General features: G+C 36.9%; 2 protein-coding genes across 8 annotated transcripts in view; one reads left to right on the top strand and one right to left on the bottom strand.

Annotated features, from left to right (window-relative positions):
- Positions 1-1,445, top strand: part of arhgef4 (Rho guanine nucleotide exchange factor (GEF) 4) — a 75,106-nt gene extending 73,661 nt beyond the window's left edge. For all 6 annotated transcript variants that reach the window (XM_084119655.1, XM_084119652.1, XM_084119654.1 and 3 more), the window contains one exon: positions 418-1,445. In XM_084119655.1, the coding sequence (XP_083975781.1) occupies positions 418-575 (158 nt within the window). In that variant the 3' untranslated portion in view covers positions 576-1,445. The remainder of the gene's footprint in view (positions 1-417) is intronic.
- A 1,110-nt stretch (positions 1,446-2,555) lies between these two features.
- On the bottom strand, positions 2,556-12,829 carry sh3glb1b (SH3-domain GRB2-like endophilin B1b). 2 transcript variants are annotated; one of them, XM_084119648.1, is made up of 11 exons: positions 12,408-12,781; positions 10,750-10,891; positions 10,085-10,213; positions 8,914-9,047; positions 8,720-8,812; positions 8,304-8,390; positions 7,212-7,235; positions 6,816-6,905; positions 4,347-4,447; positions 3,051-3,273; positions 2,556-2,959 (listed from the first exon to the last, which is right to left on the bottom strand). In XM_084119648.1, the coding sequence occupies exons 1-11, from the start codon at positions 12,468-12,470 to the stop codon at positions 2,852-2,854; spliced, it is 1,194 nt and encodes a 397-aa protein (XP_083975774.1). In that variant the 5' UTR covers positions 12,471-12,781; the 3' UTR covers positions 2,556-2,851. The 2 variants fall into 2 exon arrangements, with proteins under 2 accessions (XP_083975774.1, XP_083975775.1); XM_084119649.1 differs by lacking the exons at positions 7,212-7,235; positions 8,304-8,390 and having other exon boundaries at positions 12,408-12,829.
- Between the last annotated feature and the right edge of the window lie 252 nt (positions 12,830-13,081).

The following is a 13,081-nucleotide window of genomic DNA, read 5'->3' as shown; positions in this document are numbered from 1 at the left end:
ATTAGCTGAGAAAGAATCGCTTTCATGTAAAAGATCAACATCAGGAAATCTGTATCGATACCCAGCCCTTTATTTACAGTAACTGTTCTAGTTTACATAATTCACTGGCAACCCATCCTTCCCTAATAAGTAGCCTACACACTAAAACCATTACAGCATAACATTCAATAACATCAGCAGTAAAATCAGTACCAACCGACCGAAACACGCTCGTCTACTAAACCAACATGTCTACATCCCAGACAGCAACATAGTGTCTGCCCAGATCCGGCCCACATCTGGTACACGTGGAATCCACACATACCAGATGTGGGCCGGATCTGGGCCGACACTATGTTGCTGTCTGTGTCCTGTTCTCTAATGAGCGACTGAACTCTCAGGTGTCCTGACCCCGTGTTTATGTCCTCCTCCCCACAGCTGTGACCAGGCCCTACTATGACTTCCTTCTGCGTCAGAAGCACCCCACGCTTCCCACGTCCCTGCCCCAGCAGCAGGTCATCATGTTGGCCGAACCCAAACGCAAGACCTCCAATTTCTGGCACAACATCGGACGCTTGACACCGTTCAAAAAATGAGGGACATTCGCGGTCGTGCCTGAACTTGTGTTTTTATCCCAGTGTAACATGTTTATTTTTATTGTCCAATTGCGAAAGCACTTTATGGGTTTGTTACAATCACAGCATCACTCCCAGACGTTGTCGAACATCGCGGGAGGGGCGTTCCTGCTACGTTGCCCGGCTACTACTGCTCAACCGCTCCACTTCCCGACTAACACGACTACTGCTGCAAGTTATCGTACGGACACGCTTCATCAAAAGAGCCCCGCTTGAAGAGAGGACTTCTTTATATGTCGGTTAATTTATTTTCAAGTTTTCAATGTATGCCAGCTATCCACAGTGCCCAACTACTAGCTTTTGTATGTAATTTGATACTTTTTGTGTAACCCATGATAAAGTTTCAAGGTTCAAGGGGTTCCGCACAAGATGAAAGTAGACCGTGTCGAGATTTATTACTGTATTAACTTCCTCAAGGCTGTCACCCGAAGTCCGTCGATATCATGCCAGTCTGTGTATGCAACTATCAACTTCTCCGAACTTTCTCCTCATGAAGCTTTTGACGACGTCCCATCGATACTCACCGTTTCAGATGAAACCGTGTTTCATGTACGTGCTCATTGGATTCTGCTGCCTATTAATGACTCCTCTGTAACGAACTTCTCTCTGAAGTGCCATTCCAGACGTAACCCGGATGTTGTGATGGGGGGTTGCATGAATTTGCTGTGAAACTCGACATTTTCGACCCAAATAAAATTCTCAATATTCTGTCATTCTGATAGATAATGGTACTATTAAATGAAAGAGTATCTTTGACAGTTGTCAAATATGTATATGATTATCTTTGACCACAAAACCAAGTATGTTAATAAAAAGCATTTGTAAGTGTTATGAATCTGACATTTGGTTAACGTAAAACTGATTTTATTGTTGTTGATGTTGAAATGCTTTTTATTCCAGCTTAATGTGCAATAACTACTATTATTTTTGCACAATGATTTTCAAGAACAGCCCAGCCATTGTTGTTTTTGTGTTATTTATATACTATTATAGTATTTATTAATATTTTAAATGAGTTTTTATTTTATATTTCCAGATTCTAAATTTTTAGGTTTTTATTTGCCATTTTTATTAGTTTGATTGTTTATATTTCTATTTAGCTTTGTTTTTTGTCTTAGTAATTGTAATATTTTATTGATTTTAGTTAGTTGACAAGGCAACATTTCTCATTTTCATTTAAGTTTTTAATCGAATATTTGTGATATTTTAATATTTATTTCAATTAATGAAAGCAGAAAGAAAGTTTTTAATTTAGTCTTCATATTTCAACTATTTCAGTTGATTGACAAGGCAACATTTCTCACTTTTAAGTTTTTCATTGATTTTTTTTTTTTCATATCATCTTTATTTCAATTAATGAAAACAATTGTAATAGTTTTAGCTTTAGTTAATAACACAGCTTTTCCCAAACAATGGAAGACAAAATAAGTCTCCACACACTGTCAATATTGTTGCAGTTCTGTTTGGTGCCACTACAGTGAAATCGCACTCTTCACTATTTGTAAGATTGCTGCAGTGTTTACGTTTTTATCTTTACAAAATGAAAATACTGCCACCCAGTGGTCAAGATTCATGCTAACATATCAGTTCACCGTTACCATGGTTTTTCAAAATTAGCATCCAGTGCGTTCAGCTTTGTCTGACCTTGAAACAAGACATAATTATATTAAGCAATAAGACATAAAAAAAAAAGATTAGGTTACACTTTATTTTAAGGTGTCCTTGTTACAGTCGAATTATACATTCAAATACTTAATAATTCCCAAGACATACTTACTATATGGTAAGGATTAGGGTTTGGTTCAAGGTTAGTTGCATATAATTAAGCATAATTTACTGTTATTACTACAGTGAGTACATGTAACATGGACACTGTAAAATAAAGTGTTACCAAATATTTTTTTTTAAGAAAAATGATAGATCACACGAAACAGCAACACACTAGTTTATATAATATTTATTTGAGCACCATAGCACATTATAGCAAAATCAATTAGTTTAGCAGTAAAAAAAAATCAGTTGGCACATAAATCCGATGAATAGTTTGCAACCTCGGACTGCTGTTCGTTACTGTAGGGCTACTTACGCCGCCCCTCCAATGGCAGAGGAGGCGTTCACACAACAGGAAATGGCAGTGTAGAAGACTTTTATATTGCTTTGCGCTACATTAAATTCCGATCTCTCTCAAATCACATCTGGAGTGTTACTCTTGTCGAACCCACATCTACACTGTGATCTTAATTGAGCAGCTCCAAGTAAGTAATTGGCACTTTGCCTTTCTGATTGCCCCTTTGCCCCATCAGCCAATCAGAGTCCATGCCTGGAACACTGCTCACGGTGATCACCTGACAGGGAGAAATAAAGCACACACATACAGATTAAGACTTCTAATGATCCGTGTAATGCCTGAATCTGAGTACGTTGATGAAGACGCACCTCATCAGCGAGTAGAGAGAGCTCACTGCTGCTGGCGGCGTCGTAGTCGTAGAGCACACGGGCCTTACGGGTGCCCGAGGTGCTGCGGAGCTCGTTGAGCGCGGGTGAGGTCTGGCTGGGTGGCGGAGCAGGCAGTGATGCGGCCGGCGGGGCCGAGGGAACCGAGACGCTGGCGGAGGAGCTGCCGGCCGGCTGATTGTTATTAGAGAACGTGGATGGAAAGCTGGAGGAAATGAGGGAGCAGTTACTACTGGTGTTTTAAATATCGAAATAACAATGTACATATTCCTTACATCGCAATTTGACCGGTTAGTGGTGAAAAGTTTAGAAAAATTACGATTTTTTTTATATTTTTGAAAGAAGTCTAATGCTTATCAAGGCTGCGTTTATTTGATCAAAAATACAGAACAAAAACAGCAATATTGTGAAATATTATTACAACTTAAAATAATAGTTTTCTATTTGAATATACTTTAAAAAATAATTTATTCCTGTGATACAAAGCTGAATTTTCAGGATCATTACTCCAGTCTTCAGTGTCACATGTGACATCCAGTCTATCACATGATCCTTTAGAAATCATTCTAATATTCTGATTTATTATGAGTGTTGGAAACAGTTCTGCTGCCTAATATATTTGATGAATAAAAGGTTAAAAAGAACTGCATTTATTCAAAATAAAAAAAATATTTTCTAATAATATAAATCTTCTTTACTATCACTTTTTTATCAATTTAACACATCCTTGCTGAATAAAAGTATTGATTTATTTTAAAAAAAAAGAAAGAAAAAAAATGACTGACCCCAAATTACTGACCAGTAGTGAATATTGTTGTTACAAAAGATTTCTATTTTTAAAAAAATTGCTTCTTCTTTTTTTTTCTTTTTTTTACTTTTTATTCATCAAAGTATCCTAAAAAAGTATCACAGGTTATGAAAAAATATTAAGCAGCAGAACTGTTTCCAACTCTGATAATGAATCATCATATTAGAATGATTTCTAAAGGATCATGTGATAGACTGGAGTAATGATCCTGAAAATTCAGCTTTGCATCACAGAAATACATGATAATTTAAAGTATAATAAATTGAAAACCAATTATTTTAAATTGTAATAATATATCACAATATAAAAAAAAAAATCTGTATTTTTGATCAAATAAATGCAGGCTTGATGAGCAGAAGAAACTTCTTTCAAAAACATTAAAAATAGCAATGTTTCCAAACTTTTGACCTGTACTATATATATTATCACACATTACAAACAAATGCATATAGACACAAAAGTGAGCCAACCTTCCCAGCTGTTTCTGCAGATTGACCATGTACTGGTAACACTGGGCGTAATATGCAGCCTGAGCGTCCACAAAATCATTCAGACAGCGCAAGTGATGAGCCTGGTCATGAAAAAGGAGAGCACAACCGTCAGCGCACATCACATACATAAAATAGATATGATTATACATCAGTGTTTCCCACAGAATCATTTAACCCGACTACTGTATTTAAAATCAGTTCGATCCGTGCTGACAAACTATGTGTCATTTATTAAGACTAACATAATGAGCCTTTTGACTCATTCATTAAATGACTGATTCATTAAAAAGAATGGCTCATAAGAGACATTAAAAATTGTTTGAAAGAATGAGTCTTTTGTCTGATTCATTAATAGAACAGGCTCATACAAGTAATTCATTTGCAAACTCATTTAAAGGAACACTCCACCGTTTTTTGAAATAGGGCTTATTCACCTTCTTTCCTACATTTAGATAGGTGGGCAAATGCATTTTTGTCTCAGTGCATGCATTGTTTTAGTTTGACAGGGTCGGTGCTAGCTTAGCTTAGCATAATGAATGGAATCCTTTGTTGCCAGCTAGCATGTCCTGAGTAAAAGTAATATAAAAAATAAAAAAAACCCACCTAATTACTTCTTGTGGCCTGCGTATTCACAACGAGTACAAATAGCAAATGCAGATTAACACTAGGCGATTTCCTATGCAGATACTGACTTGGGACTATATTATGGGGAAGCAAAGACGAAGCACTGCTACTTGGGCGCAGAGATATCACGCCCAAGTAGCAGTGCTTCGCCTGTGCTTCCCCCTAATATAGTCCTTAATATATAAGTCAATATCTGCCTAGAAAATCACCTAGTCTTAATCTGCATTGCTATTTGTACTCATTGTGAATACGCAGGCCACAAGAAGTAATTAGGTGTTTTTTTGTTTTGTTTTTTTATATCACTTTTACTCAGGACATGCTAGCTGGCAACAAAGGATTCCATTCATTATGCTAAGCTAAGCTAGCGCCGACCCTGTCAAACTAAAACAATGCATGCACTGAGACAAAAATGCATTTGCCCACCTATCTAAATGTAGGAAAGAAGGTGAATAAGCCCTATTTCAAAAAACGGTCGAGTGTTCCTTTAAACTAGTAGTCATGCTGTATGCTTGTTATTGAGTGCAATGAAGACATCAAAATGAAAAGGGTGTAATCCGATGTTGTTTTGCGGGACCTATCACATTTAATACAAACTCTTAAAGACAGGGGTGCCTAATCCAGCTCCTGGAAAGTTAAGCTCCAGTCCTGATCAAACACACCTGAACCAGCTAATGAAGATCTTCAGGGGCAGGGGTTCCCACATTCTGCACGTCTCTTATCTGACAGGCTCAGTTGAGGGGTGGGTTTCATTGGACCATATGTGTTTTGTGAGGTGACTTAACAGGGTATTTGGGAATCTAATGGAGATTCCAACACACCTCAGTGCTTCTGATAATAATATAAAGAGTGCTTCAAACAGGAAATTATTTCATCTCCTTACTTATGCTGCCCGGAAGTGTATTTTTCTTAAATGGATCTCTGATAAACTGCCAAGTGTCGGAGTGGCATACTGGAATACATTACTTACAGGTCAAAAGGGAAAATGGATACGTTTTATCAGACATGGACCCCTTTTTTAAAAAGAATTTAGGTCCCAGGATTTCATGTATATTTTTGCGAAACCTTGGCAGGTCAACATGAACCTATTTTTTGTTGTTGTTTTTTTGTCTTTTGACGATGCATGTATCTGGTTTGTGTTGGAATGAGCTTGTGATTTGTGGTCACTATCGTTTTATTATATTAAAGAATAAAAAAAGAAATAATAATAATTATATATTATGACAACAAACCTTAAAGGGTTAGTTCACCCAAAAATGAAAAATCTGTCATCATTTACTCACCCTCATGTCGTTCTGAACCTGTAAGACCTTCGTTCATCTTCTAAACGCAAATGAAGATCTTTTTGATGAATTCAGAGTTTTCTTCTGTCCCTCCATTGACAGCCACGCAACTGACACTTTGATGCTTCAAAATGTTCAAAAAGAGATAGTAAAACGAATCCATATGAATTGAGCGATTCAGTCCAAATTGTCTGAAGAGACTCTAATGCTTTAGAATGATGAACAGATTGAATTTATGTGAACTGATGTGTGACTAAACCACTCAATTCATATGGATTAGTTTTACGATCTCTTTGCAAACAAGTTGAAGTGTAAAAGTGGTAGTTGCGTAGACTGTCAATGGAGGGACAGAAGAAAACTGTCAGATTTAAAAAGATCTTTTATGTCAAGAAAAAAGTCATACAGGTTTGGAACATCATGACGGTGAGTAAATGATGACAGAATTTTCCTTTTTGGATGAACTGTCCCTTTAACTTTGGTAAAGCATTATTTTGCCATGGTGCTGCAGGAACCACTGATATACACAAAGGATGTGTGAGCGTACATGAGTGCTGCCGATACCCTCCAGCAGAAGTCTGGTTATCTCGGCCTGCCGGTCAAACTCACTCTGTGCTATCCTCAGTTCTGTCTCTGCCTAAGGGAAACACACACACACACAAAATCACATCACATATATCCCCACAAACAGGCTCAGAATCATAGATGTCAGGTCTAAGCTGCTCTCTGTGCAAGGTAAATGTGACAGAGTCAGGTGGGAATGTAATCAGGTTTAAAGCTCCCTCTTCTGGACACAAGTGTGATGTTTGAGTTGTGTGTAAGAGCAGTTCCTCATTCACGTGGCAGGGTGAGTTGATGTCAAACAGCACAGGCACAGATAACAGGGCAGCTGTCTCTGTTTTCTTCAACAGTGTTAGGGGAGGAAAGACTCGAGCGCACTCACCTGCTGCACCTCCTCTGTCCACAGCTGGCCAGCATTCAGAAACAGTGACACACTTGTCAGGTCAAGGAACCACACAAACTGATCACTCCTCACAATCAACAACTTTCATAACTGCCTGGAGCCGTTATGCTAGGGAGGTTTAATGGTGTCAACATTCATGCACAGACACATTCACAGGGAGGAACCAAAACAGGGAGCTGTACACTCCTTATGATAATGAATAAGCACATGCACAACACTGAAACACGAGCCAAACACATTCACCTCAAGGTGGAACAGGAATGTTTCGCAAGTTTACTGAAGTACTGAATCTGGCATTCTAAAGAATTTTATACCATTCTGAAATACATTTGAATGCACATTGAAATACTTAACCAATATGACAATATATATCATCTATTTATAAGGATATTAATGTAAAAATAATTCTATACTATTTTGTCTTAAAAACAACACTAAAATCAATTGTTTTAAATGCTACAAATGAATTTATGCATTATATTATGTAGAAAACTATTTAAAAAAATTTTTTGATAAAGATTACATTTACAGTGTTCATAAAATATTAGTTTAATTTAAATATTGAAAAGAAAATTAAGAATTAGATGATGCCAAATGTAATCTAAATGAGTATCACAATATCCAATATCAGCTGATAATATAATATGATAAATTATAAATATATAAATAAATTAAAAATATCTAATTTGGATAATTGATATTGTGCATCTTAATGTTAGCTGAGACATCACAGGATTCATATATTATCAACGAACAGATGAAAAACAAACCCACACCAAACACAGTAACTGCATTCTGTTGCCCTCAAAAGAAAAAAAATAAGTTGTGTTAAGCACATCTCACAAATCAGGATGTGCATTTACCAGCACTGAGGTTTTGAGCGAACACAAAAACACATACATTGACACTGCTATTTCTGTTCAGTTAGACAGAAAATACAAGCATGTGTTGATCAAGATGTGTTTTTTGAATGTAAAAATGTTATTTCCGCAGAATGATTCTCTCCAAAGATGGTGGATTTTGTGAAGGGCAAGAGAAGGGCAGGTGTTTTATTAGACACAGCAGACAAACCTTTAGCCACCTGACATGCAAGAAGCTGAGCATGTAAGAAAAGTGAGCCACATACTCCTCTCCCAGCGGAGAGCTTGAGTTCAGCTCCTTCGGACGGAGGGAGGCAGGCAAGCAGAGAGACAGAGAGAGAGACATAATGAGAGAGAACTGTGGAAAACAAGAGAGGTTAGAGATCCAAAGGTAGCAGTGCACGCACAAGCAAAAGGGCATTTAACACAAGCATCACCTCTGCTAGTTACACCGCGCTAAGAGCATTAGAGAGCTGGCGGCTAGCGTGGGAGAGAGGAAAAAACAGCTTTCACTCTTCTAAATCCATCTTAGGTTAAGCTAGAAATGCCACTAAAGAAAAAAACAGTTTATTACAGCATTCTCTCTAAGTGTGTGTGTGTGTGTGTGTGTGTGTGTAAAATACTAACTGCAGAACGAGCATCAGCCACTCTGGCCTTCTTCATTCTGTTTTTGGCTGCATCCAGATCTAGACGCTTATTCTGAAGCAGTTTGCGCTCTTTCTGTAAAGATAAATGAAACGGTTTAAAAGATAAAATGTATAATATAATATAATATATTGTGGTCAAAGGTACTGTATGTTCAATGGTATGCTGATGCTCACAGATATGGTTTTAAAATCTCCCTCAATGAAGTTCCTGAAGGGAGTGAGGAAATTGATGGCGGAGCTGTGAATGAACTCTTTCTCTGCGCTGCCCAACAGCTTCTCAGTCTCCCCACATTTAACAAGAGCACTACCTGCAGCACATCAGAGGATGACAAGACATTCGTCTCAGCACACACACTCATTGAGATACATTCATCAGCTTGAAATTACACTCACGGAATATGGAGCTCACAAAGAGTATTTCGATGTAGATTGACAGCCACACTTCTGGGTTCTTTCACGCTATACACTATCCTATACACACACACACACTACTGTTCAAAAGTTTGGGATTTTTTAATGCATTCAATTGATCAGTGACAGTAGAGTCATTTATAATGTTACAAAACTTATAATGTATCTATTTTATAAATGCTTTTCTTTTGAAGTTTCTATTCATCAATGACTCCTTAAAAACAAAATGTATCACGATCTCCACAAAAACATTAAGCAGCACAACTGTTTTCAACATTGATAATAATAAGAAATGTTTCTTGAGCAGTAAATCATCATATTAGAATGATTTCTGAAGGATCATGTGACACTGAAGACTGGAGTAATGATGCTGAAAATTCAGCTTTGACATCACAGGAATAATTTAACAATATATTCAATAAGAAATCAGCTATTTTAAATTGTAATATAATTTCACAACATTACTGTTTTTACTATATTTTTTCTTTCAAATAAAGTAAGCCTTGGTGAGCTTAAGAGACTTCTAGTATACACACATATATCTCTAAATACATAATTGGATACATATTAGTTGTATAAGGAGTATAAAATTAGTTGTATGACCATGACCTAATATACTGAATTAATCTAGCTTATTAGAAAGCACATAGGTTCACAAAATAAAGATACAAAAAATGTATAATTACTGGAGCCAGTGTTTACTCAAACTCAAGTCATGAGTGAAGGTGTCATTTCAAAATATATTTCTTCACTATAAACCATAGGTATCCCTATATAATAACAAACATTAACAGATTGATGATTAACAGATCAATAGAAAGCTGCTTGTCTGAAGAAGTGTGTTTGCTTTTTGTGACGTCGCAATAATTTCATGGACATAGCCCCAAAAACTAGCGGAGACCGTCAGGGTCCAGGATCAGTGGGATGGGCTTACCGTATGCAGTTCCAGGTCCGAACTCGTGTCCCGAGTCGATCATGCACTCCCCTAGCAACTCGTGGTTGTTGGCACGTGTTGGGACTTTTTTGTCCAGCTTCTCGTAAAGGAACTCCTCCATCCGGACATCTACACACATCAGACAAATTCAATTAAGACGGAGTCAGATGAGACCACATGCAACCTATTAAGCAAGGCCTGTCACCCACAGGCACACATTACTGCTGCTGAATATCAAAAATATCTTACAAAGAGTTACTACTGATATGTGTGCTTGTCAAGAAAAAGAAAATCATGAGCCTTCCCCTTTATGCTGCTTGGGAAATAAAGCAAAGTAAACCTCTAAAAGCCAAAATAACGATAAGAGATTTGTTTCTTTCTTAATTCTAAGACAGCCTAAGATCATAAATGCAAGATATAAGCCACATTATTTTGACTTCCTGGCTAAACAGCTAAAAATACTCTGGGTCCTAATCCATTGCAAGGAACATATGAGGAACCTAACACTGTTCTCCTGCAATTAGGATTGCTGCAATAGTGGGATGATTTTGCAAACTGTCATGCTGAGTTCATTTCCTCTCTACTGGTGATACAAATGAGCACAAATGGTGACTTGCAGTATTGCTGAACTACAGTCCTGTTTAATCGCACGCATTTCTTCTTACTAGGGTTCGGCTGCAGCACAACTTCGGTCTGTTTCATGATCTTCTCCGTCCAGTGTTTGGTGGATTCTGCCCGAATCAAAAGGGTCTCCAGGTGGGCGTCCAGCTCAGTCTTCTCCGCCTGCCCAAACGTCTCCTCTGTGAGCTACATGGATTGCAAACAGTTTGTTGACAGACAGTTCTGACACATGACATTTCAGTAGTATAGTTCACATATTACATTTGACTTTTTACAGTTGACAGTGTTAAAGTTAACACATTCCAGCTGTGGCTTCAAAACCAAAACCTAGTGAGCTGCTGACCTAAATAGCATTTCCGAAAAACATATGACTTTTTTACACTGTTAACATGAATAATACAATTATATATTTGGGTCATTGACAAATAAAGCTTCACAAAAGGTGTTTTTTAAAAATCTTTTCAAAACTGATGTAATGCATATTTTTGAGTGATGAACAATGTGTTTAAACAAGTTTTCAAAGTGTTTACTTTAAATTCATTCTTGACTGTTTTTATGTCAGGCGGTACAACCAAATAGTTGTATGTATTGGTACTGTAGTTGTACCACCTGACATGGAAAGAGTACCAACCTACCCATACTTGAAATTAGCAGTTTTTACCCGTATTTGAGAGAGATCTACAAACCTTTTCACTCTGTCACAAGAATCAGTTGGGCTCCTCTGGATGATGCATTATTATGTTTACTGTTATTACATTGTCCATTCATAATAAAAGAGGCATGTTTGCAGATGCCACCCTGACTTCTGAGAATATACAAATTGCTGGACAAATATTTTTCAATTATCTCAACAGCTTTAAAACTACTGCCATTTATAAAATTTGTTTATATGAAAGGTTTCAAACCTAAAATAATGCTATAGTATTAAGTTTTTATTTTTGTATTATTAAGACACCATTTTAAATAGTTTTCTTAGTATATTAATTTGTTCGGACAGTTGCACCAGCTGAGATAACAAAACATGATATGATATATGTATTTTTAAATGTATTCAAACTAAATAGGTTTTAAAGAATAAAGTGATATATCATGCATTTATTAAATTATTGTAAAAGGAAATAATGCACTTGACCACAAAAATATGCATGTCATTTCATTGACCCGTTTATATTATATCAAAATAAAAACAAAAATCGAATTAAAAAACAATATCCTAAAATAAAACGCACCATTTGTCGCATTAAATTTGACTTATTACAGTTGACATACTAACACAGAGTTGAGAAACTGTCTTAACAGAAATTAATATAGTAGCCTACAAACCAGTAATGTTGCAGTAACATACAACAAACTTGCCACAAATAATAATGAACCATTTTATTTCTTCTGAAAGGAATAATGAACACCCCCACACCCCCAGAATGACATTTATGGTCACCAGTCTATTTCATGTTATGGTAAAAAGAAGTAAGGAGTGAATGGTGACTACGGCTGTCAGTTCATAACAATCTGCTTTTGTGGAGGAGTGAGAACTCATACAGACACGAGGGTGAGTAAATGAAGACACACACAACTGTCAATTTGACTGAACTGTACTTTTAAGTAAAGTAAATAAAAACAGTCTAAAAACAAACACAAGAGACTAAACGCCTCGTCTTGAGGGGTTTAAAGTAATTTAAAGACATTAACGTTAACGTTATACCTGCACAGCACGGCTGAGGAAAGTGCCCGCGTCCGCTGCTAGTCGTCTAACGTTGAACTCCATGTCTGTGTTTATGAATAAACCGATGTTTTTAAACCTTCAGTCTGAACTGAAGCCTGTTAGCAAACACAGATTAGCCTGCTATATAGCCTCTCTCCGTCCGGCCAAAACACTTGTGAATTCAGCTCGCTTTGTTGTGATAAGCGTGAAGTCCATGTAAAAACAACGCAACTGGAAGGATATCTAATGAAAAATAAACGCGTGAGGCTGTGTTAAGGCTGTCTGGTGTGTATTGTGATGTATCTGTCAGTAGTGTAGCTGCTAACGCAGAGCAGCAGCTGTTGGTGGAGTGTGTGTGTGTGTGTGTGAGAGAGTGTGAGAAGAGAGGAAGGACAAACTCAACGAGAGCCAGCGGGTGTGTCCCAAACCATAGTGTGTGTGCTGCCTAGTTAGCAGTTTGACTATAAAACATAACAAATACAGTTTATAGTCTATAGTATTTGGAAAAATAGTATTTGGTTTTGATAAAGAGCCAAAGAGTGAGAAAATGAATGTTAACTTAATATTTGGCACCTTTAGCTTGACAAACTAACAAAGTGAAGCAAAGATAAATCATGCATTAATCCATAGATAAATATGAATAAATCAATACATAATAGGAAATAATAAATACA

The sequence above is a fragment of the Abramis brama genome (genome assembly GCF_963993115.1).
Source record: "Abramis brama genome assembly, chromosome: 7".
Lineage (NCBI taxonomy): Eukaryota > Metazoa > Chordata > Actinopteri > Cypriniformes > Leuciscidae > Abramis > Abramis brama.
This window is presented reverse-complemented; position numbering and strand designations above follow the sequence as displayed.